General features: G+C 38.8%; 1 protein-coding gene across 1 annotated transcript; it reads left to right on the top strand.

Annotated features, from left to right (window-relative positions):
* Positions 1 to 3,674: 3,674 nt before the first annotated feature.
* Positions 3,675 to 20,971, top strand: LOC119721192 (ADP-ribosylation factor GTPase-activating protein 2-like). Its single transcript, XM_038191098.1, has 13 exons — positions 3,675 to 3,827; positions 6,052 to 6,170; positions 8,413 to 8,482; positions 11,621 to 11,752; positions 12,609 to 12,825; positions 13,330 to 13,451; positions 14,280 to 14,425; positions 15,317 to 15,445; positions 16,256 to 16,393; positions 17,087 to 17,212; positions 17,927 to 18,047; positions 18,999 to 19,202; positions 20,697 to 20,971. Exons 1-13 carry the CDS (start codon positions 3,759 to 3,761, stop codon positions 20,712 to 20,714), a joined length of 1,611 nt encoding a protein of 536 aa, XP_038047026.1. The 5' UTR covers positions 3,675 to 3,758; the 3' UTR covers positions 20,715 to 20,971.
* Positions 20,972 to 26,874: the final 5,903 nt, after the last annotated feature.

Below are 26,874 nucleotides of genomic sequence, written 5' to 3'. Positions count from 1 at the left end.
TATTTTGCTAAAATATGCAAGGTTAACCACTGACAATTTGAAATTTTTCATAAACATTTAAATTTTCCCAATTTTACTAAAAAAGAAAGGTTAACCCCTTACAATTTGAAATTTTTCATACACATCTTATTTTGCCAAATTTTACTACAAAAGCAAGGGTAACCCCTTACAATCTGAAATTTTCCAGAAAGATCTGATTTTGCCCAATTTCCGCTAAAAAATGCAAGGTTCACCCCTTACAATTTGAAATGTTTCATAAACATCTAAATTTTACTAAAAATGCAAGGTTAACCCCTTACAAGCTGCAATTTTCCAGAAACATCTGATTTTTCCCAATTTTGCTAAAATGTAAGGTTAACCCCTTGCAACTGTTAAATCAATACATGAAGTGTCCCAATTGAATTTTTTAAAACAAATTATTTTTCCAGTTTTTAGGGTAAAGGAATTTTCTCTTTTTTTCCTTTCTCTTTTGTTGTTGCTATATTTTGTGAATTAACTCATTCGTATGGAATGCTCATAGTCAATCAAAGAATATTTCACACATAGGGCCTAAATTATATATTTTTAAATTTAATAGAGACGCATTGATCGTGCTATCATATACCATTCTAATACCATTGCGAACTACTGTATTGTTTGGAATGCTCACAATTAAAGACACGTTATTTGAAAGATGTATAAATAATATTTATATTACAATGTACATCTTTATTCTTTCCCGGTATAATTTATGGCGTTTCTTACGTCAATTGGCAATCGCGTCATTATATAATGATAGTCAAATTGATCAAACGAAACTCCGTTTTGATTATAGTCAATTATGAAATATTCATTGATTTATGACATACACCTTTGTTTCAATTTTGATACTACCCGTAGACCTGCCGAGCAGCTGTAGATATCAAACTAAACCAAAGTATAAAAGATAGAGTGTAAAAAAAATCAAAAAGTTATGTGCTAGTCAAGCTTTCAGGGATCGGTCTGAGCCATAACAATGCCCCAGCCGATCCCTTAGTTCTCTTCCGGGGTCTCGGCGTCCCCGACCAATACACACTTCCTTCCCTATCCATCCATATAACCCCGGAGGGCCAGGCACCATATAAAAGCAAAGAGCTAAGGGAGGAACAGGGCGGCCCCTAAGCCCTGATCCTCCGAGTGGACCACATGCCCTGAACCTGTACGAAGGCGCCAACCTGGAACTCGCGGACAGTACCAGCAGCAGTGCTTACCGATTAAGCTAAGGTACTGTTGGTACTTTACGACGGGAAATTAAATCTCTTATAGTGAATAATTGAACTCATTCGTTAAAAACCAAAAAGACACCAGCGGGATTCGAACCCGGGACCCCGCTAACCGTGGACGACGAATCGTAACCACTCGGCCATTTCGTTACCTTAGAATGTTACTTAAACTGAGAAAAGTTGTCTTTATAGGTGAGCAAACGCGCCAGGAAGATTACTGGGTCCATTTGCTTTACCTTAATGGGTAAAAACAAGTCGATATAATGAGCCCAGTGTGTTTGGTTTGTTAGGAAGCTGCATAACACAGCCTAATGTGCAAAACGGTCGTGTGCTAGGCGGATCATTACGCAACAATGAACACCGCAATTGTGTATTTTCAAAAGGCAGACGCGTAGATTTCTACTCTTTGTATCTGGGCACATATAGATTCTCACCTCCCTCTTCAGCTATTTCGACTTTCTTAAAAAGAAAAATAGAGACTGTCAGCGAATCTCCGGGAGTTGAAATAAGGATCGTCCCCTCGATAGACCTCAGACTCAGTAAAGTTCAACATTGGGCTCATTTTCAACAGCTGTTTTTGTGGAAACTTTACATCTGGATTTTTTAGAAGCATCTGATTTTTTCCCAATTTTAGTAAAATATGCTCTAAATTTTGCTAAAAAAGCAAGGTTAACCCCTTACCATTTTAGATTTTTCATACAAATCTGATTTTGCCAAATTTTACTAAATATACAAGGTACACCTCTTACAATTAAAAATTTTTCATCAACATTTCTTTTTGCCCAATTTTGCTAGAAATACAGGGTTAAGCCCTAACAATCTGCAATTTTCCAGAATCATCTGATTGTGTCCTATTTTGCTTTTAAAAAAAATGCAAGGTTAACCCCTAACAATCTGCAATTTTCCAGAATCATCTGATTGTGTCCTATTTTGCTTTAAAAATGCAAGGTTAACCCCTAACAATCTGCAATTTTCCAGAATCATCTGATTGTGTCCAATTTTGCTTTTAAAAAAAATGCAAGGTTAACCCCTTACAATTTGAATTTTTTTCATGAACATCTAATTTTTCCCAATCGTATTTAAAAAGCAAGGTTAACCCCTTACAATCTGCAATTTTCCAGAAACATCAGATTTTTTTCCCAATTTCGCTTAAAAAATGCGAGGTTAACCCCTTATAATTTGAAATTTTTCATAAACATCTGATTTTGCCCAATTTCGCTAGAATATGCAATGTTCACCCCTTACAATTTGAAATGTTTCATAAACATCTAACCCCATACAATCTGCAATTTTCCAGAAACATCTGATTTTTCCCGATTTTGCTTTAAAAAATGCAAGGCCAGTTAACCCGTTACAATTTGATTTTTTTTCATAAACATCTAATTTTGCCCAATTTTACATCTGGAATTTTTCAAACAAATTATCAGGTAACTGGATCATTAAACGGGACAGGTGCACATCGGCCTTGGAGCTCAGACCATGTGTCATGCACTCCTCAATGCATAGATGATGCACATAACACTATGGGTAGTACAGGCACAGCTGGGTGTACTGCCCAAACAATGATGAACGCATTGCGTATGCTTAAAGAATTACCCACAATTCCGGTTTTTACCGTTTAGGTCTGGCTCTTATCACTTTACGCGATCCCCTGACGTCTCATACACTGACTTTAGGCAAAATAGTCAGACTTTTGCGGTCTAGTAACCAGACTTTGACTCTTAACGAAACATCGAATGAAAAGGGAAACATCAAATGCATATTGCAAAAGATCGAATGTAAACACACCGATGAAACATCGAATACAAATAGCTCGAAATGTGAAACATATGTGTAAACATTGCTCACATATTTGAGAATATCGCAAATATATTGTAAAACAACACACACAATTGTATCGAAAAACATCGCACATTTAATGCAAAAAATCGAACATAATATTGAAAACATCGCACATATAAATTGAAAATCGCATATAAATGTAAAACATCGCACACATATATTGAACATCGCACATATATTGTAAAACATCGCACAAATATATTAAACATCGCGCAAATAATGAAAAACATCACACACTTATATTGAACATCGCACATAAATGTAAAAGATAACAAACACATATTGAACATCCAAAATATATATTGCAAAATATTGAATATTGCACCGTTGGACACGCCACAGCTAGCTAGCTGCAGACAACATGACTGAGGTTGGCATAACTTTTTCTCCCTCACAAGAAAATTCGCCAGGAAGGTTGAAACAGTTGGTGGCGCTCTCTATAGAGTTTATCCTGCTGTTGTGCTTTTTGTAGCGCACATTTAGGCTATGCGTTTTTCAGTACACGTAATATTGCCTCTGGCATTTTTAAATCGCCCAATTTAGCTGTTTAGAGCGCAAAGCCTGCATGTGCTACGTCAGCAGGCGACGGATACACGTACGTACGTCCGTACGTACGTACATAGCATATGCGCCATACAGCTAGCGCGGCACTAGCATCTAGCACACTGCAGCAAGATGGCCGATGCAAGCAAGAACGATTGTCATGCAATTTTTAAACGCCTTCATTCCATACCAACCAATAAGGTAACTTTATGAAAATATTTACTGTGGTTTATATGACTTTATAAATTCAAGCCCGAAATTCATGCTCAAAATGAACTCAAGAATGACTAGAAAATTGGTTTAGTCGTTGAACATATTGCATGAGTCGTAGTACAGCCTTCGTGAAGTTAAAAAGGGGCACATCGTCCTGAAATCACAGAGAATTGTATTTTTTAGATTGTTTATTACGTGAGTATGTCATGAGGTGTAGTACCAGAGTTTGAGGGCAAACTGTGCAGCGGTTCTGTGGGAAATATCTGCATTTTGATGGACGTTTTTGTACTTGGGCCCCTAATTGGAAAAATTCTGCCAACCGGACACCACTTTTTTCAATAAATTTTCTAGCGCCAAAAGTTACCTCTTTTATGGTTATTCCCTCCACTTTCCCTCCTCTACTCTCACCCCCTCCTTTCCTTAATTTATATTTATCAATCAGTCGCTCACTTCTTCGAAATTCGAACCTCGAACACTTGCTTGATACACGAGTCTCTTAACCGCTAGGCCGCGCACGATCGCTGTTGCAATGATCAATCTTTGGACGTATTTGAAGTATCCATTGAAATAAACTAAATATTCATGAGAAAATAAATATTCATAATGACGTATTGCACTATCATTGGCCGGCTCATGCGACGTCTCATGCGACGTCATGGTTATCGATGTCATGCGTACAACGTACCGCTGTTCCAGACACTTAAATCAGTTTTGACCGGCTGCTTCAACTCAGATCTGCACTACATGTGCATGCAAAATGTGCTCCAAAAACACATTTTTACCAATTTTTTTTCGCATGTCCACTCTTTCCTGGATTCCTCTTGGTTGAAATCACAAGGTGAGGTGAAAATTTGGATGTTTGGCGGCAGGTAAGTGGTGTCCGGTTGGCAGAATTTTTCCCCCTAATTTAGTAATTAGTGTTTTGTGCTGAAAACAATTTTGCGGGGTTCTTCATCTATGAGGCTCCATTAGTCCGAGTTACTTGGACCCAACTTATCGCCTTTTTTAACATTTGGACATGGTCTGGCGATAGTAAGGTCCAAGCTAATACCGCGAGCTGGACAACACCGTCCCAAAAACCAACATTTTCCAACAAAAAACATCAGATTTCACCCTCAAAACGGCCTCCAAATTACTAGATATGCGCACTCGGTAACGGAATCGCACTCGGGATACGGGGACCATCGAATGTACGCTGGGCATGAAGAAGAAATCGCGTCGTTCAAACATTAACAGTAGTCGGAAATTTAACGTGTTCAAGATCGCGAGGGGAGCTCTCAGAATTGAACGGGAAATTTCACTTTTCTTCCGGATCGTAAGTAAACTTCAGTACAACCATCTTAATCATTAATGTCTACTTGTACTTCAGGTGGCATATCTAGTAATTTGGAGGCCTTTTTGAGGGTGAAATCTGATGTTTTTTGTTCGAAAATGTTGGTTTTTGGGATGGTGTTGTCCAGCTCGCGGTATTAGCTTGGACCTTACTATCGCCAGACCATGTCCAAATGTTAAAAAAGGCGATAGGTTGGGTCCAAGTTACTCGGACTAGAGGCTCCACTACGAGGAGCCTCATAGTTCTAGGAGTAGGTTTGATTTTTTGAGGGAAATTTGTAGTCCCAGTAACTAGGACTCTACGGATCGCTTTTTTAACGTTTGGACATGGTCGGGCAATAGTACTATCGCCCGACCATGTCCAAATGTTAAAAAAAGCGATCCGTAGAGTCTTAGTTACTTGGACTAGGAAATATGGGGGTAAAATGACGATGACAGCGCGGCGACAACACGCAACCCAAAATAAAGATGGTGATCACCGCGCGATGTACCGTGAGCACGCACGGTGCGCTGAATCGCAAGGCACAAACCACGCAGGAAAATCATGATTTCTACCCCAAAAATCTGTTCAAAATTGCAAAAGGGTTGTCCTTAGAATTGAGAAAAGTCTGCTTTTGATTGTAAAGGTGATTTTTGAGCAATAAAAAAACATTTTTGACTCTAATTTGATCAAAACAAAACAGGGGCCCTATACTTCACGATCGCCCATTTCCTGGCATTCCTGTGACAGTCTGGGATAGACCCGTGAACATGGCATCAATAACGCCACGCGTAACTGTGATAAAAACTTTCAACGTGTTCAAATTTAAAATAAGATGAAGATAATTCCCAAATAAAATCATTGCTTTTCCTGTTTTTTTTTTTTTTTTTTTTTTTTTAGTGCTGCTTTGACTGCAACAGCAAGAATTCCTCCTGGGCCAGTGTGACCTATGGCGTCTTTCTCTGCATTGAATGCTCGGCAGTTCACCGCTCCCTTGGTGTCCATCTCACCTTTATAAGGTCAGCAGAGATGAAACTTTTCCGATTTTAATCGGAAAACCGACTTTTTGAATTTTCCAACGAAATTTCCGATTTTTTTACAGTGTGTCCCACAAAATTTGATTTTCTGATGATTTTTTCCACAAAATGTCATTTCATTTCAATCATAATTTCGAAGAAAAGTCGATGGAAATGGCGTGTTAAAATCATCACGAACGTAGTTTTAATCTCTTTCACCTGTCGTTATTGGAGAGTTTCAACGGTAGAAACACAGGGCATAACACTGATCGGAGCCTTCTCCGGCTTGACAAAAGGTTAAACATTGACAGGCAACATGGAAAAATCACTGTGTCGCACGTGCGTGCGAATATGCAAAGGTACAGCGTACGTACCGCACCACCGTACCGTCCGCGAGCACATGGCCGGCCGGGACGGGTAGCCTTGTGAAGGATCCTGTGGATAAAATCATTATGTTGTGCGATTTTCGGAGGTTTCAGATTGAGTTGTACAAAATGCAATGCTTTAAAAATCATGATGATCATCTCGAGGATAGCGAAGAGAGCATTAGCGAAACATTTCACTGGCATTTGTTGGAAGAGAAAGACGATAATGCCTGATTTTTCCCATGTATGAATGCAAGTGGTTGAATCATGGATATGATTGAAGCACCATGAACGGTGCCCTTTCGGACTTTTCCCTCGACTTTCTCAAGTAAGAAGTAAACTTCTTTATTGATGACTCCATTACTCTAACCGTAATTCAGGCGTTTTATGCAATAAAAACACTGACCGGTTTTTTTTTCATCGTAAAATTTTGTTTGAATCAAAAATAAAGCAGGAGTTGGTGTCCGGAAATTGGGCACGAAGTGTATGTATGCATGTATAAAGGCAGCGCGGCCCAGATTTCAGACACGTATTTTTGTTCGGCCTATTTTTCCGATTTTTTTGCCACATGCCAGTTTCATCTCTGGGTCAGGTGTTGAAAGCGGTTCTCAGTTGCAAAATAAAGGATTTTTTTCACACTGTTGAATGTTTATGCAGAAGTTGCACTGCAGTTGTGGCGTTTTGAAAGTTAACAAAACCGTAAATTTACTTTCTGCATACATTTCAGCAATTTGTAAAGAAAAGTTGAAGAATTAATTTGACCCAAAGTTTACCCATGTCAACAATATGGACCTGCAAATGTACCTCTTGTTACTGTATATTTCTGCTTCCTCATGCTAAAAAAAATGAACGGTTTCGCATCCTAAAAACCTACAAATGATTTATTTTTCTGCTCAGAAAACCTTTAAGAAAAACTAAAATTTAGTTATTTATAAGGGGTGAACCGTGAGGTCTGTTCAGGAGAAAACACAGTCAAAGTGATTTTTCTGTAGCAGACCATAGGTCAACAATCTGTAAATGATGACGAATTACATAGTGCATCAGTCCCCCCACTTTTGTTTTAAAGTTCAATCAGACATAGGGACCTTAACTCTAACTCCCTAGGCCTTTTTTGCTAGGATGTAGCCTCAATCCTGCAAAATCCTCCAATTGGCCTCATGGAAAAATAGCCTCAATCCTGCAAATTCCTCCGTTATTTCTTGAATATGGTCCATGGAGGGGTGACCACTGCCTGAATCCTGCAAAATCCTCCGGCTATGACTGTCAATAGGTTGAGGCAGAGGCAGTGACATCCTGGAGCAGTGCGGAGGATGTCAAGTACAAGGACTAAATTTATGCACGGCTAAGCATAAACAACACAAGGTCCGGCCCAAGACCTTGACACAGTGCATACTCCCAAATCAGCAACGCACTTTTACCATGTAACCTCAATCCTGCAAATTCCTCCAATTTGCAAAAAGGATTTTGGAGGATTCAGGGCGGTTAGGGTTAAACAGTAACACCTGATAAGGTTCCATTATTATCCTAACTACTTGAAGATATTACCTTTCACCATTGTTGGAATTACAGTATATGGTATACAAATGGAAGTGGCCCAAAACATCTTGACTTCATCTATAAAATAAGTTTGAGAAAAGATTTAGAGAGGATTAAAGTAACAGAAGTTGACAACATTTTGAAGTTGTGATGAGTTTATTCAATTTGGTTTGCATCAGTTGTATGCCTTTCTGAGATCAACCTGGTGTTGTCACTCATGGGGCATCACATTTAAAGTGAGAAACTGGACAACTGTATGTGGTGTTATGTAAACAGTAGGATTTGATTTAGCCATGCATAGCTTTTGTGTACGATCCATTTTTTTTTTAATTCTTGACTTACAGATCCACTCAGTTAGATTCTTGGACATGGCCCCAGCTACGAGCAATGCAAGTGGGTGGCAACACAAATGCAGTAAGTAACTAACTACATGCACTTGTCTGAGTTTAGAGGAGGCTTGAGGAGCAGAAATGTTTTCAACTCGTTCATTCTGTATAGAGGGCTCTCACTGAGCCATGTGACTCGGCCTACAAAATGTACATTCGGGTACCGGAAAGTCAGCGTCGCCATTGTATTAGGCAAAGATCGTTAAGTGCAGCACGTCTTATACCTCAGTTGACCTAACTTGGGTCTTGCTGCCCCACTTACGAGGCCAAATTAGATCTTAAGGGTTTTCTTAACCCTAACCCCCTGGTCGTTCCCAGGACTACCCTGCATGCCCTGCTCGATCCAACACAGTCCTACACAACCCAACTAGCCAAGTTGTTGGGTACCTGAATTTGTTAGTTTGTTAACCCTTTCCTTACCATGGGCGACTTTTGTCGACAAGAACTACCCCCCTGCTGGTTCCCATGGGCGACTTTAGTCGACCAGGAAACCACACACAAAGCACCCTCAACACAGACATATTCACTACTTTTCAGAAAGGCGACATGTTGATATGTTTGGCCGCCCATACATCAACTATATACCAGCTGAAAGAGTGTTTTCAGATCTTTCTTTTGGTGTGGTTTATTCATAGTGTTACCATTACAAAAAAAAATGAGAAAAGTGCTTCAGAAGTATCCACGCACAATTTGAGGTATGGAGTGCCATTTGGTCATGTGGTGAAATGGCTTGCAGTTTAATAATTGGGACCAGATGAACAAAAAGGCATAACTTTCTTATATGTGCACATATGGACCTCATTTTTACATCACATAAAAGAGTAAGGTTCAAGGAACAAACTTTACACACAACACCTATGATTTTAATCACTCCTTGGCAGTGAAAATCTGGGTTGAAAAAAGTGAGTTTTGGACTTGTGGTCATTTTGTTCACGCTCTAGTGATTTCCGCATGACTGAGCAAACAATTTGGTCCTGGGGAGAGTCAAGTCAATAAACAATGTGGGCATGAACGGATTAATCAAGACATCAATGCTAAATTCAAAAGTATAAAATTTGAAAAAGTATAAAGTAAGTAAAGTCAGTCAGTGTCAGGAGCCAATGTGGTGTTTATCTCCGGTTTCAGTAGCATAAAACGACAGAGAATATTTCTATTGCCCCATGATGGGATAATAGTATATCGCAGGTTACCCTAACAACGACCCAAAGAGGCCGACCCGTCAATTGAGGGGTTAACTAATTAATCAAAAATACATGGATTTTGATCACAAAATAAGACGAATAGGAATAAGTATATGCAATATCAGAAAATTGAAGCAATTGAAATTTAATTAGCTCTTCTTCGCTTACAAAATAATAAACCAGTGGAGAGCATGCAAATATGAACAATATAATTTAAATGACTAGTTACCATTACTGACAGAGCTAAGAATTCAGACGAGGGACCACTACGATGGGACACCGTAGTCTAATAGTTACCCTCATAAATGTGGCCAATTTACTGGACTACCTCTGTAAATAAAGGCCACACTTCCACCATGTACAAAAACATGTTGAACATTGTCAAATTTTGATTTTCACATTTAGGCTTAGTTTGTAGTTTATTTTTGCTTTAGAAGCATACTCACCATCTCTAAAGGCTAATCAGAAAGTGCTGCCTTTTTCAGATGTCTATTTTTCGTGAAATTTCCAGATTCGTTTGCACACGTTTGCGTATCAAAATTTCAACATGAAATTTCACGAAAATTAGACATCTGAAAAAGGCAGCACTCTCTGATTAGCCTATAAAGAGGGTGAGTATGCTTCTAAAACAAAAATAAACTACAAACTAAGCCTAAATGTGAAAATCAAAATTTGACAAAGTTCGACATGTTTTTGTACATGGTGGAAGTGTGGCCTTTATTTGTGGAGGTAGTCCAGTAAATTGGCCACATTTATGGGGCTATCTAATAGTATATAGGCAATTTAAAAACTACTGGGTGTAAAATGGGAGGGGTGGGGGGTTATAATTGGAACATACTCACAAGACTATGCAAACCACTGAACACTTTGGTGTGAAGCAATGGTGGTAGTGTTGGTGCAAAGTAAAGTTCATAGTGTGTTGCACATAAACAAGGCCAAACTAACTAAACTAGGCTTCCTGCTTCAGCCGTACATGTACAGGGACTTAGAAACTAGGGAACTAAAATGCACACCACCATCCACCACCATGCCCCAGTCACGAGTCCACGCCCTACTGGCTTGCAGAGTGCTGGGTCAAATGCCTTTATTTCAAGATGAGGAATACTAATGCAGTGTGTCTTTCTTATTTGGAGATATTTGCATAAACACTAGAGGTATGGAGGCAAGGAACTTTTATCCCTAGCACTGTGAGATAGACCAATAAAGACTACAATGAGAGCTCCATCTGTGGTTTGACTGCAACCCAAATGCTGTCTATTGTGGTTTAAACTAAAGTACATGTAGATTAAGTTGAAAAAAAGTAACAGTAATCTCTGAAATAGTTTTGTATCATGAATCTGACCTAAGATTCTACTTTGGATTAGGCCACAAAAAAAAAGTCTCCGGTTTCTGGTATGCGCGTGCGTCGTCGTAGACATGCGCGTCGGCAAAATGAAAAAGTTTTTTTTTCAATGAAAGATGATTTCTCAAAACCGCCAAACTCACTGGTTTGACTGGAATCCTGCTGCTGCACAATATTAACGTGTTTTAATAAGGGGTTATGATTGAGAATAAGCTTTATGTGGCCTCTCTGGACTCCCATATATTTGTACTAAGTTTAGTCGGGCACCATTTGCAGTCATCAGCCGGCATTTGAAGCAAAAAAAAACAGGTAAAAAAAAAAGCCGCGTCGCCGCACCACTTCTTGGACAAGCTCCATACCAGAAACCGGAGACTTTTTTTTTTGGCCTTACTGTGGCCAAAGCACTCCCTTTAATAGTTTAAAGGTGCAATTGGAACAATAATTACTCTTTAGCTAATTTGTACTCCTGGGTGGAGAGAGGCAAGTGGGGATGCAGTGGCTTGCCCAAGGACACAACATATGGCCAGCAGCTGGATTTGAACCCCTGACCCTCTGATCATGAGTCACAAACCCTATTCCACTGGGCCAGACTCCCCCACAGAGTCCTTTGATCCACACATTTATTCCCCCATTCATTTTTCAGACTGTGTTCTTCAGACAGCATGGCACATCCACCGCAGATGCCAACAAGAAGTACAACAGCAGAGCGGCCCAGCTGTACAGAGAAAAGATCAAATCGCTAGCGGCTGCCGCTATGAGGAAGTATGGCACTGAGGTAAAAAGAAAAAAATTGATATCCGATGTCTGATTGAAATCAGGATCAAAATCGAGACATGAATTTTGAAACTTATTGTTTGTTCCGCTGTTAAACCTACATTTCCAAACTTTTTTTTTCTCGAGATTTTCCTGATTAAAAAAACACAAGCTTGTCCCTGCTTACTCACACATTGAGATTTTAATAGTTCATGGTAGTGGACAGCAGTGGTGGTGTGCATTTACAAGTAGTATGGGAACTGAGTACCCAATTGATGTAAAACCCGTAAAAGCCGTGTCCTGAAAGTTGCTGTTCAGATTGTTCATAAAGGTGGGCGCGATGACAGTACCACATTGGTGCATCAATGTAGAAAAATACAAGTGTGTACAGTGCGGGCTTAAGGATTTGCAACTTTAAGATGCACACAAACATAAAATCAATGTTTTTCCATAAAGCTGTTCTTTATTTTGAATATTCCCCACAGATGGCATTCAAAACCTTACTTGTTCATTGTGTGAGAGGTTACTAAGTAATTTGTAAAGTTGGTTACGGGTACCCGATCCCATAGTCTGGAACCGGTTCCTGACATCAGTGGTCAGGTACACATGTACCCGGTTCTGATGCACACCACTATACAACTGGCAGTCAAAAATATGTTTTTCTGTCAATATTCTGTCAAAATGTCTGCAGTGATTTGGGTTTTATTATTTTGGCGGATGTGGTTTAGGAGAATGTTCTCTTTCTGTTTTAAGTTTTACTTGAAAGATCTAAGTACTTTTTTTATTATTTTACTTACCAATCATTGTTTCAGAATCATTTGTTTTGAAATGTGTGATCCTGAAATAAAACCAAACACTGATTCGTCTTTGTATTGAAGACCCTTCACATCGGCGATCTACATGTAAGCTCGCCAGACCAGAAGGAAGTAGACTTCTTCAAGGAGCACACAGGGGAGCATAAGGACTTCGTGCCGACCACAAACCTTCCCCAGCAGCAAGGCATGAACCTACATGTAAGCTCCTCCCCTCCAGTGGCAGAGGTTAAACTTGAACCGGTGCCCATAAAGAACGGGCAGGACACACCAAATGAAGAAGGTGAAAAACATTCTTATTCTTGAGGCCTCAGTAAACTTCACGCAATGTAAATGAAAAGCAGTTTTGATGTAACGATAAGTTATCAGCAAATATTCGCTGTGGCATCACAGATTGAATTCATGTTGACTTTAGTTCTGATTGTGAAACAGCTTTAGGACAATGTTACCCATTGCTGTGGCTATTCACCAGAGCGTGTTAATGAAAAAAAAAAAAACAGTCGTAGCCTAGAAATACCTGATTCAGACATGGCCTTGGTTTTCTTTTCTTCTTTCTAATTCTCCACTTATAATAAATGCACATTGTACAAATATGTAAGTATTTACAGTAAACTCTTGTTAAGTCAAATTCAGATAACTCGAAACTCTGTTTATCTCGTAGTAATACTCCATTCCTTTCAAGAGAATAGGATATTATATACATGAAAACCCTGTAACTCTAAAAAGGAAAGTGTGTAAATATACAATGAAATATTTCGTCCGCCCGATATTTTGCCACAATTTTCAGGAGACACCAGAGAGCCCAGCGTAGACCATGTGTTAGGCACCTCTCCGTCCCAGTCAGTGGCTAAGGCAGAACCGAGGAAGTCCACCATTGGCCAACGCAAGCCGATGGGTGCAAAGAAAGGGGTAAGGCATCCGTCTTGTAGATGATTCCTCCAAGTCCCATGGACAAATGTTGATTTACTGAGAACTTCAAAAAAAATATGTTGTGGACCACCAGATGGCTCTGGCTTGCAAGAATGAATCCTCCTATTGTTTGATCAGTCACAGACAGTCAATGTTTTTTTTTTCCACTTCCCCTGCCATGCATTTATATACAGACTAGTAAAAAAAAAAACAGTCATATCACATTTGCGTAAACACTGTGACTAGTCCAATTCCATCAACAGACAAAAGAGGTAACTGGTAGGTACAGATGACATATCAATCACCTCCAGTCAAATCATGGCCATATCAAATTAACAAGGGAATCGTTAATAGTTAAAACAGTCACTTGATTGATTTTGACTGCTGTGGTGGCATAGCTGTGAATTTGTCAGCCATAGATGGGGAGGATACAGATATTGGCATAAGGACTCAAAGTTGGAGTGAGTTGAATAAACAATTTCTGGAAGTCATTCCCATTTAAATGTGACGGTTAAATAGAAATTGTGTTTCATCACTCGGCGAAGATCAGTTTTCTCTCGACAAATGGAACAATATTCTGTTGACAAAGATTTGATTTGTGATACACTTGAACAAAATAAGTGCAGGAAGGCCGGTAAGTGAGATCTTTAGAACATCCTAATTTAAGCAAATATTTGACATTGGTGACTTTGTCACATCTCCCTTTTCATGTAAATCCGTTGGCTGTCTTCAAGTTTCACAATTTTGTCGGATAGACAGTTTGGCATTCATTTATGTAAAAATGTGGAAAGCATTTTATGGAAATGTTTGGATCCTTTATGTCCACAGCTCGGGGCCAAAAAGGGCAAGCTGGGAGCCCAGAAGGTGACGACAAACTTTGCCGACATCGAGTCCGCTGCTCACCAGGCAGACTTGATGAAGCAGGAGACAGTAGTCAAACACAAGAAGACCAAGGAGGAGGAGGAGGCAAATAAGTGAGTTTAGCTCATCTCCAGATGGTAAAAGGTTATCTCAAAGTGATGAGGGGTCATCTTGAGGTGATGAGAGCTCATCTCGAGTTTAGAAAAGGTCATTTCAAGATGAGGAGGGGACATCTCAATGTGGCGAGAAGTCATATCAAAATTATGAGAGGTCAACTCGAGAAGATAAGAGGTCATTTTGAAAAGATGAAAGGCCAACTCATAGTGATTAGAGGTCATCTCCCGAGAGCTTGACTTTAATGAGCAGTTTATCACAAGATGATGATAGATCATCTTAAGATTATGACAGGTCATCTTGAGTTAATGATAGCTCATCTCAAGACAATGAGGGGTCATCTTGAAAAACATGAAGGGTCATCACACAGTGATGAGAGGTCATCTTCCAGATGATTACAGGTCATCTAAAGATGATTAGAGATTATTTCATGATGGTGAAAGTCTTCTCAAGATGAGAGGTCATCTCTAGATGTTGATATTGCCTAAAGAAGAGTAGTCCAAAGATGAGGGGCCGTCACAAGACAATGATAGATTATCTTAAGATTATGAGCAGTCATCTTGTGCTGTTGAGATGATCATCTTAAGATATAAAAGAAATAATCTCAAGATATTGGAAAAACATATCAATATATTAGAGAGCATCTTAAGATGATGAGATGTTATCTTGAGATGAAGAGAGATTGTCTGTTAGATTTTCTGTTTATTTTGTGTATCAGTGTACGTGCGAGAAAAGGAATCTCTGAAGAGCAACCTGACCCCAAATTTAATGTTTTGGGTGCAGAACTGTTTTGGAGTGACAGGGTATTTAAAGTAAAGTAATTGTAGCTGTTGAGGTATTTCAAACAACAATTTTGAGCTCACGATGTGATTTTTTTGTTTTCCCCCCAGGGCCTCCATGCGCCTTGCCTACCAAGACATGACAGTTGAACTCAAGAAGCAAGAGGAACGGATGAAGACTGCAGACCCCAAGAAAGCCCAGCAGATGGAGAGACTAGGAATGGGTTTTGGTGGCCGGAGGTGAGTCTAACCTTAACCAAAAATTGGGACTGATTTATTAAAATCAGTTGCTATTGTCACTTATTTTTATGCACATTTAAATTTTGGAAACTTTGAATTATCCCTTACCCTACTTGACCCTCCAACGCATGCCAATTGTGCCTCAAGAAAATCTCCTATGTTTTTTGCATGGCCCTCCAATATCTGCCATGTCATTTCAAGGGTAACTGGACAGGCACTCCAATACATGCCACAGAGAACAATGAGAGTCCTCTGATAACAAAGTGAGTGCCCCCAGCTGGTCAGTATCAGGCACCCTCCAGGGCCTCCAACTCCTGCCAATTGGAGCCTTCACTGTTAAGACTTGTTATCTGCCAAATAACTGCAGCTGGAGGGCATTGGCATAACCAACTGACATGCAGTAAACTACCCTCAGAGAGTAAGGGTTAAGAAATATTAATAGGACTGTTTGTCATGTATTTTGTCATATTTGTGTAGTAAATGAAGAGTGCCAAAGTGTCCTTGTCTTTTTGAGGTTAACTTACTTCGGCTTGACATCTGGGCCCAATTTCAAGGCAGTGCTAAGCACACAAGTCCGTGCGTACGATCACCATTCGGTGCTAACAGCACCAGCAGAAAAAAATTGTGCTAACCCTGTAAGCACAGAGTTCTTAGTTACAGGATGTGCGCATGCGCAGAAGCCTGTGAAAACCCGTGAAAAACGCTTACCGTAAGCGCAGAATCTTCTGCTACAGTAAGTAGGGATTTTTCGCTAACGGTAAGCAGAGACTTGACATTGGGCCCTGATTTGTTTTCTGTTTTCACCTGTAGTGCTATTTCCCACTCGGCCATGAGCGATATGCAAACCATCAAACAGGAGAAACCATCGACAGCCAAGTCGCAGAGATCGTCTAGCAGAGACTTCTTTGATGAGTACGATGACAGCCGATCCTCTGGCTACGCGTCCAGGTAGGAACACTAAAGGGCGATATGCCACCATTCATATGGATGCTCAACCATTGTTCTCTCGGTTTTTATCCCCCGGGCTTTCAAGCCAGGTGGGGGATATTGCGATCGCGTATTCTTTCTGTGTGTCGGTGTGCGTGAGTTTGTTTCTGCATTCAAGAGGGGACGTTAAACAATAGGACAGCAGGGTCCCCAATTCCCGAGAGGTCCCCAGTTCCTGAGAAGTCGCCAATTTCGATTCATGTACAAAACATATGGGAGGTCTTCCTAAAGAGTTAAATTACAAACAAAAGAGGGACAATAGGGGGTCCCCGATTGCAGGCAAATACACACTTGTGTAGGTGTGCGTGTGTTCCATTTCACTGTAAAGTTCAGTCATCAATCTCGACCACGCAAAAGGAGGTCTGTGGAGAGCAGGACGATGTCAAAAAAATCCTTTCCAATATGGATATTTACGAGGTCTCTGGAGAGCTCAGCTCACTATTTCTAATGGCTCTAACATATGATAGTCCAGTGTCTCAGCCAAACTCTCCATTCAACCCCAAACTCCCCATGGTGGACCATCAAGGCCTTTACTGAAAATTGTTCTCACTAACATGACTAACTGTCTGTACACGTATATGTATACAAACTGCCAGGATGCCAGGGTGATCGTGCAAGTTTTTCCTGCAGTATTTCTTTTTTTTTATGAAACAGGAACAAAGATGACATTTTCAGCAGTCGTAAAGTCAGAGATGATGACAATGATAAAGACGACTGGGACATACTGGACAAGCCCAAAGAAACAGATAATTACGAAAGTATCAAGCCTCTTGCAGACCGGTGAGTCAATATGTCAGTATGCACCATTGTCAATGTTGCTAGTATCGAGACTTTGGGCGTGATCCCTGGCCATATTACATATAATGGGTTTATGGCTTCTGGGACGAATAATTCAATGACATGTGATCAACGACCCACAAATCAGATGATGGGGATTTATTCAGGCGTTGTATAATGTCTGAAAACATCCCCAGTGAATATTATTATAAGCGTGTACATATGACTTTAGTTAAGTAATTAACGGATTAGTCCCCGTACCACCCGATAGTGCCGTGCCTGTTACTCCTTATACCGTCCCAGCACTCTTAATGTTTTATGTGTTCATCGAGGAGTATATGGGCTCCCTGCACCAATGAAAGAGGGCGTCCTTTTACCTAGCAATGATGTCCCGTGGGCGGGACATTTAGCTGGTTGACGCGCACTGTTCCTTGTGTGTGACGCACATACACCAGGGGATTTGTACACGCAGTGCTAGTGGTACGGCCGCGCGTCGCAGCAAAATGCAGTCAGGCAAGATGGTGTCGGTCGGTCACCCCCAACTGTACTTTCTTTGCCGGTGAGGGGGTACTTGTGAACGGAGCGGATATGGGGTAGTACAATGTAATACAAGTTCTAATGGGTTAAAAACTATAAAAATTATGAGTGAAGTTGAAAATGCTATTTTCTCGTCTCGTTGGAGTTGGTCTTAAACACATCTCTTCCCTTTTCCATTAGGATGTCGTTGGGAAAGAAGAAGCAATACGAAGCTGTCTCCAGCTCCACCGAAGCTCAGAAGAGGTTTGCAAATGCCAAGTCCATCTCTTCGGATAACTACTTTGGAAATACAGAGACGGACGTGAGTATCTCATTGTCATCGAGTTGTGCAGAAGATTTGAGATTGAATTTCTTAAAGATTTCAGCTGTAATGCCATATTCAGAATTTTTTGCCTTCGAAAAAATACATATTTTTAAGTTTAATAAAAACGGTTTTGACTGTACATTGCGTGTTTTGTAATATTCATGTTTGGTTAGAACATCACTATGTGGAAAAACTGGAAATAGGTATGCTGTAATGTATTTTATTTGCAGATAATTGATGTCAAATGTATGAGTTTAAGCTTTGTGAAATGTTTTGGTCACTGCGTATCTCACTATGTCAGCATTAACATTCCATGCGATGACTAGTGGCAAAAACGTGTGAATGATTTTGGAGGATGCACTGAGTCAAGGTCTTGGGCCGGACCTTGTGTTGTTTATGCTCGGCCGTGCATAAATTGAGGCCGATATTATACTTGAAATCCTCCGCAATGCTCAAGGATGTCACTGGCTCTGCCTCAGCCTATTGACAGTGATTGCCGGAGGATTTTGCAGGATTGAGGCAGTGGTCACCCCTCCAAGGACAACATCCAAGAAATTACGGAGGATTTTGAAGGATTGAGGCTGTATGCAATTTTGACATGGAGGCAGTTGGAGGATTTTGCAGGATTTAGGTTGCATCCTAGCAAAAATGCCTAGGGAGTTAGGGTCAAACAAGGTCTCCAAGTGTATCGCTTACAGTGTTTTTTGAGTGTGTACCGTCTATAGATGCAAATTTTGAATGCTTGTCCAGAGGGAGAAATTGTAGTCGTGATAGTCCGACATTCACTTACCATTTGCCATATAAACATAAACGTCTCCACTTAAGTCAGAGTTTGCACTTGTAGTGAACTGTGAAAGCCCAAAATTGATTGTGCCAGTCATTTTTGTATGTACAAGTTTTGGTTCCCGATGTCACCCTGTGGCTGTCTCTGTTCTCAATTCAAACTAGGCGGCCACTAAATCCAACCTGGACCGTTTCACGGGCAAGAGCAGTATATCCAGCTCGGACTTCTATGGAGACCAATCGACCTCGGACGGCTCCTACGCATCGGGACCTGACATGGCCGCCATCAAGGACGGAATGAAGGACAGCGTGACCCAGGTGGCAGGAAGGTTATCCCGGATGGCCAACGGCCTCATGAGCTCGATACAGGTAAGGCACTTGTTCACAAGAATTGAAGTGTTTATTTTCCCCAAAAAACGTGATAAACGCCATTTTATTACCTTTCAGAATCCCGTCTCTCCTTGTTGCCCCAACAGCTTTGATGGTTGCAGTATAGTTAAACACAATTATAATAAAGTGAAAATGTAGTTAGGAAACAGCTGCTATGCAGGGTGAGTAAAAAAAAAGTTGAAAGCCAAATGCCGGGACCGTTGTTTTAGTGAAATTTCAAAATCTAGGATATGAAAGCCCAATTCATGAGAGCTTTCTTTGAGTAAAAGAATCATTCAAATCACTCATGTACTTTTCGGATTGCAGAATTTTAAACACAACCACCGTTTTAAAATTCTGTCCACGGATCACAAAAAAGTTCAGTGTTCTTTCAGCAAAACAAAAACAAATCATGTAGTTGTGTTTAATGTTCCATAACTTGAAAAGTACGTAAGTGATTTGAACAGTTCTTGTACTACAAGAAAGCTTATGAATTGGGCTTTCAAATCCTAGATTACGAAAGTGCTATATGCAGAACTTCACTAAAACAATAGTCCTGACATTTGGGTTTCGTTCTTTTCAACTCACCCTGTAAAGTGGAAAAGTAGTAAGGAAACAGCCTCTATATATTTTTTTTTAACTCTATAATGTTTGATAGCAATGCATGTTTTTCCCTTTTTTTCAAAATGGATATATCGTGTTATGGAAATAAACTCTTCAATAGTTAATGAGCCCATCTGCAGCAAATTACAGATCAAATTGTAGGTGACATGGTAATGAAAAAAATGACAGCAGGCTGCGTCCGTCATAGTTCACTCGAATAGGTTGTCATTGCCTGGAAACTAGCAACTTGTGATTGTTTGGTGGTTGACTTGTGGCTAACTTAAAGACGATTTGTGAGGAGTCATGATGACTTGTGAAGACTGTGTTTCGTCACGAACACGAAAAACCTTTTTGATAAAAACTGAACAATTAGGCAAGCCCAGTTCCTTAAGAGTGTTCCAAGTTTAATTGCCTGCTGATCTGATTTTGGAATGGTTGCCACTGCGTAAGGGCAATTCCACTTTTACTCACGTTACATTTTCATAACGTGAGTATTGCCAATTTTGTGCGTCTTGTTTATCATAAATAACACATTTTTCTGGATGTCATCTTTGGTGCTTAGGTAGGTCTAGGTCTACTCTATCTACCATGGGGATAACAGTTATTAAACCTTTTCAGTAAGGTAATTACAGCCCAAGGAAACTCAAAAGTACATCAAAAATGTAACGTGAGTAACCGTGGAATTGCCCATAGACTAATCCGTTCGTGGTATCATTTCTATCACGAAGGACCCCTCCAAATGGTAAAGTGCTAGCTAGTGTTCAGAGAATCCGTCATTGGCCAGTTGCTTTGTACAATGGCGTACACAATAGTTTCTCCATCGAGTGTACAGTGATGATGTGGCCAGATTCGTCAATCAATGATTTGATTATTTTTATTTTGTCTTTGCAGGATAAATACGGTTACTAGCCTAGTGTGCGGAAACCTTTCGTCAACTCTACTGGTAAGACAGAAAAAAGGGTATTTAACAAGAAACATGGAACTGTCAAAACTTAAAAGATATATCTCCGGGCGGCATTTGGTTGCTGAAGACAACCGTTTGCTTCTACCGACATTAAGTTAGGGAAATACATATCAAACAATTGTGTTGGACATCAAAAGCTGTTGTTTTGTAATCAAGGACTTGGCTGACTGATGCATTTCTGTAATTTCGAGGTGAAAAAAAACCATAAGGATCCTTAAAACCTTTTTTTTTTAATGTTCTTTATTTGACCTTAACTTTGTCTTGTGAATTTTTTTGTTCTTTCTATCAATGCTTTAAAGCTATAGTCCATCATTTGTAATTAGTGCATTTTGTTCGTTTGAAGCAACAAAAGTGTTCAAAATCTAATGAAGGATACTGAGCAACTAACCTGATGAAGTTTCAGCTAAGCTTCAGCTGTACATTCCGAGAAAAGCAGCATTCTAAGATCTCAATTTCAAATCAAAATTTACTGAATCATGTTTTGAATTGTTTTGAATTGCAGCTATACGCGGCGTCGCGCACTGATCCGACGAATTATAACAACCGCGCGCGCGTGTGCGTCGTTCGAATACTTGTGCGCGCTGCGCTGAATAACAAAACGAACTACTAATTTAAATTTTCCTACGGTGCTTCTTAAGAATCACCGTTGGAAATGCCTTCTTTCGTTGATTACTTCAAAATGACAGCTTCCCAGAAAGAATAATTTCACAGGGAGTTTAGTTCCCTTACTATCTTTCAACCAAGTTTGTTTTTCAACAGTAATTACGCCAGTTACTTTTCGGATGGCTGCAAATGATGGACTATAGCTTTAAAGATGCACCGGTCATAAAGTCAAGACAATGCAGTTGTATTGCGAGGCTATTATTTTGTATTTCAATAATGATGGGGACTCATTTACTCAGTCGTTCACAGATTTGTTAATCTCACACATACAATGTAGGTACTCCATAGCCCTGCTAAGGCCCATCTCCAATCACTTCCGAGACGAGTTCTAGACAAGGTTGCGGGTAGAATCATTCACTTTGTCCGGAAGAAGCTCTGCACCCTACTGTCCCAAGGGCTCTTTGGGGGTCAAGTGCCAAATGCCACAGAATACTGCATGTGTTGTGCACACTTCTACGGAAAGAAATGCATACTACAGGTTACTACCGAGTAGTATTTTGTAGCTTTAGGTGATTAGGGTTAATAATTGCCCAGACATGTTCCAGGGAAATTCCCATTAGCAACTGCTTGACTCATTAATACTGATAACTTTGTTGCGGGAATATTGCATGGAAGCTGTTCAGAATCCTGCAACTTATACCCGATACAATGTCCGCAAATTGTCCGGAACTCGTCCTGGATATAAATTTAGACAATGGCCTTATGACAGTCTGCAGTGGGTCACTGCAGTGATGTGGGGATTACTTATGGAATCAATCCTGCATGGCTGCTTTTGCATACTCTGGAAGCTATGTACTCCCAGAGTGCGCCATTCCACTCAGTGAAGATGTTTTTATCAGCGTTAGACAAAATCCTCCAAATGTGTGTATCCTTCAGCTGGACTGCCATAAAGGCCACTCAAATAACATACAGCTCAAATTCTTCCATTATTTGGGATAATTTAAAAAAAATTCTTTAATGGTAAGTTTTTGGATCAGGACATTGAGATTCATAGACTTGCAAATCAGTCCTTCTATGGAAGCTTGACAATTTCTGGCTGTATTTTTTTTTTTTTTACGGGGAAAAATCTGGAATTTTTAAATAGCTTTTCTTGGCTTAAAAAATGAGAAGTGTTTCCAATTGTTTAAATAGGTCACACTGTAATTCCACCAATTAATTTAACTGTATTTCATTTTCTTTACAACGCCGATATTTCAAATGTATATTATGAAGGATATGCTATTTTGTTTTTTGCATCGCAGTGTAATTTAATAGTGCATGCCTTCTGCTGCAAAAATGCCTCATTGCACATCAACTTTTTGGGGAAAGGGGTTAGACATTTTGGTTTTAAAATTTCATTGTTTAAGATTGGATAAAAATGTTATAATTTTTTTTTGCTGGACAAGAAAATGTTCAACGTATCAAGTCCTCAAGGACAAACATTTTGTTATAGAAATGTAAAAATACTTCTTTGATAGAAATTATTTTTTGCCATGAAAGAGAAAAACAAAAAGGAAAATGTTTAAAAAAAGTACAACTAAATTCATGGTCTCCTATTATACTGATAATTTTCTGTTAAAATATATTGCTTTGTAAAATAATGCGTAGATATAACCCCCATATGTAAAAAAAAATAATTGGGTTTTGAATTAACATAATTTTGGAAACCAAAACTTGATTGTCAGTGGGAACAGATATAAAACAAGCGCATGTCTAATATTTTGGGATATACATGTATACACGAGTCTCGACCGCCAAATCTACTAACATGTTAATCTACATGTACTGTACATGTACCTGTACATGTATATGTACAGCTACATGAAATGTTACCAGGATTTTGGTAGGTTCTGAACTGAAGAGCTACCCATTACGTGTTCATCACATGGACATGCAATTTTGTTTTGGTAAACTACTTTTTCAGATTTAATGGTGGATTCAGGCGGTTTCCAGAAAAAAAGAAGTCAAGTTTTGTTCACTCTTTTGTTTTGATTTTAACATCTTGTGTAGAATTAAGTGATAATTGTCTTGAGTTCATGCCATCAAAATATAAAATTAAATTAGTGTAAAAAAATGTACATGTTTCTGAAAGATCTATGAGAAGACTTTATTAAGGTGAAGGGTTTCCTTTTTTTTTCTTTTTTTTAAATAAATGCTATTTTGCCACGGTTTAATCCTGAATTGTTCAAATAAGCATGCTGTAATTGAGAGTGTGCTGATGGTTATATGGCAATGGAGTATGGTCGACTCTTCAACCACAAATAAGAAAAGAATGGGTTTTAGGGGTTGTAACAGGTAGATTTAATTGCAGGGTAAGAGATGACTTGACTGTGTAAAGGGCCGGTTTTGATGGGGGAGTTCCGAAGAACTCTTTTAAATGTGAAGTGGTCTTTTTCCTGTAGTTTTTATTGATAAATATTTCTGGGAGTCCTTAATCCTGGGTAGTTTGCATCGTACATTGATCATGGTGCATGTGCGTTGAAATTTGAAATGTGCTTTGAAAGGTTAAGTTTATTGCATTTTGCTTTCAATTAATTTCTGTTTGCATGTAGCATGTTAATTTGTTTAGATTGTAAAAGATGTCTTGTTTTTATTGTGTGCATCCATTCTTTATTTCCCCCCGCTGGATTGAATGACCTTTAAAATAGAATTTTCAAACATATTTCTTCCAGTGTAGTGTGGAATTACAATAAAAGAGATTTTAATCAATTTACTCAACCCAAGTCTATATATTCAAAGTAACTTAAGGATTTAAGCTGAAGGATTTTCAATAAACATTCTATCATACAAAATATTTTCAGTTTTTGTCAAATCATTTCTTCACTAGTTCTCGTTGATAAGTGTTTGGGGTGCATTGTTTTGGCTGAAAAGGCAATAAAGTGCGTCATGGTACATCTAGCGTGTAATTGTGAGGAAAGATGAGCAGTTTTAACCCTCAAGAGAGTTCCAGGCCAAGTGATACATCTGGGCTTTTCGTCTAATCTGTAAATGTAATATTCAAATTTGCAATGAAACACTTCATGTAAACTGGAACAAACGGGACAAAGGGGGAAAAATATTGCTGTATCACTTACCAATCTTCCTGTGTAATTATAAATAACATTTTTGGGGGAAATTGAAAATCAAACAAAATTTCATTGGATAGCTTTTGCCTATCTCTTGATGGGTGTTTGAGTATTGATTGGTGCTCCTCTGACTTCCAAAGGAGGTTCTGCATTGTTTTGAGAAGAGTCAATTTTTGGCCAAATTTTGATAAAAATGTAAGGCATACCCCTTGCCTTTTTTTCAATTTTGACCAAAAAATGAAATTCCCTGAAACTTGCTAGAAAGATGCCTAAGAGACCCTAGAACACATTCCAACTCCATTTGTAGAAAGATTTGCTTATCAAAAGAAAATATGGAACAACATATAGTGAAAAATCAGTCCAAAATGGTTATTTATTTCTCACAAAATCGATGGTTTTTGCCCAAATCTTCAAGATATTGTGTTTGAGTATTGATTGGTGCTCCTCTGACTTCCAAAGGAAGTTCTGCATTGTTTGAGAAAAGTCAATTTTTGGTCAAATTTTGAAAAAAAATTTAAGGCTAACCCCTTGCCTTTTTTACAATTTTGACCAAAAAATGAAATTCCTTGAAACTTGCTAGAAAGATGCCCAAGGGACCCTAGAACTCATTCCAACTCCATTTGCAGCTAGGTTTGCCTTTTAAAAGAAAATATGGACCAAAATATGGTGAAAAATCAGTCACAAATGTTAATTTATTTCTCACAAAATCGATGGTTTTTTGCCCAAATCTTCAAGATATTGGATGTTTGAGTACTGATTGGTGCTCCTCTTACTTCCAAAGGAAGTTCTGCATTGTTTTGAGAAGAGTCAATTTTTGGCCAAATTTTGATAAAAATGAAAGGCTAACCCCTTGCCTTTTTTTTCAATTTTGACCAAAAAATGAAATCCCTTGAAACTTGCTAGAAAGATGCCTAAGGGACTCTAGAACACATTCCAACTCCATTTACAGCTAGATTTGCTTTTCAAAAGAAAATATGGACCAAAATATGGGGTAAAATCAGTCACAAATATTAAATTATTTCTTACAAAATCGATGGTTTTTGCCCAAATCTTTAAAATAATGGGTGTTTGAGTATTGATTGGTGCTCCTCTGACTTCGAAAGGATGTTTTGCATTGTTTTGAGAAAAGTCAATTTTTGGCCAAATTTTGATAAAAATGTAAGGCTAACCCCTTGCCTTTTTTTCAATTTTGACCAAAAATTGAATTCCTTGAAACTTGCTAGAAAGATGCCTAAGGGACCCTAGAACACATTTCAACTCCATTTCTAGAAAGATTTGCTTTTCAAAAGAAAATATGGAACAACATATAGTGAAAAATCAGTCCAAAATGGTAATTTATTTCTCACAAAATCGATGGTTTTTGCCCAAATTTTCATGATATTGTGTTTGAGTATTGATTGGGGCTACTCTAACTTCCAAAGGAAGTTCTGCATTGTTTTGAGAAAAGTCAATTTTTGGCCAAATTTTGATAAAAATGTAAGGCTAACCCCTTGCCTTTTTTTCAATTTTGACGAAAAAATGAAATTCCTTGAAACTTGCTAGAAAGATGCCTAAGGGACCCTAGAACTCATTCCAACTCCATTTGCAGCTAGATTTGCTTTTCAAAAGAAAATATGGACCAAAATGTGCTGAAAAATCAGTCACAAATGTTAATTTATTTCTTACAAAATCGATGGTTTTTGCCCAAATCTTCAAAATATTGGACGTTTGAGTATTGATTGGTGCTCCTCTGACTTCCAAAGGAGGTTCTGCATTGTTTTGAGAAGAGTCAATTTTTGGCCAAATTTTGATAAAATGTAAGGCTAACCCCTTGCCTTTTTTTCAATTTTGACCAAAAAATGAAATTCCTTGAAACTTGCTAGAAAGATGCCTAAGGGACCTTAGAACACATTCCAACTCCATTTGCAGCTAGGTTTGCCTTTTAAAAGAAAATATGGACCAAAATATGGTGAAAAATCAGTCACAAATGTTAATTTATTTCTTACAAAATCGATGGTTTTTGCCCAAATCTTTAAAATAATGGGTGTTTGAGTATTGATTGGTGCTCCTCTGACTTCAAAAGGATTTTTTGCATTGTTTTGAGAAAAGTCAATTTTTGGCCAAATTTTGATAAAAATGGTTTTTTTGATAAAAATGGTTTTTGCCCAAATCTTTAAAATAATGGGTGTTTGAGTATTGATTGGTGCTCCTCTGACTTCAAAAGGATTTTTTGCATTGTTTTGAGAAAAGTCAATTTTTGGCCAAATTTTGATAAAAATGTAAGGCTAACCCCTTGCCTTTTTTTCAATTTTGACCAAAAATTGAAATTCCTTGAAACTTGCTAGAAAGATGCCTAAGGGACCCTAGAACACATTTCAACTCCATTTCTAGAAAGATTTGCTTTTCAAAAGAAAATATG

Source organism: Patiria miniata, unplaced genomic scaffold (assembly GCF_015706575.1).
Source record: "Patiria miniata isolate m_02_andy unplaced genomic scaffold, ASM1570657v1 HiC_scaffold_13, whole genome shotgun sequence".
Taxonomy (NCBI): Eukaryota; Metazoa; Echinodermata; class Asteroidea; order Valvatida; family Asterinidae; genus Patiria; species Patiria miniata.
This window is presented reverse-complemented; position numbering and strand designations above follow the sequence as displayed.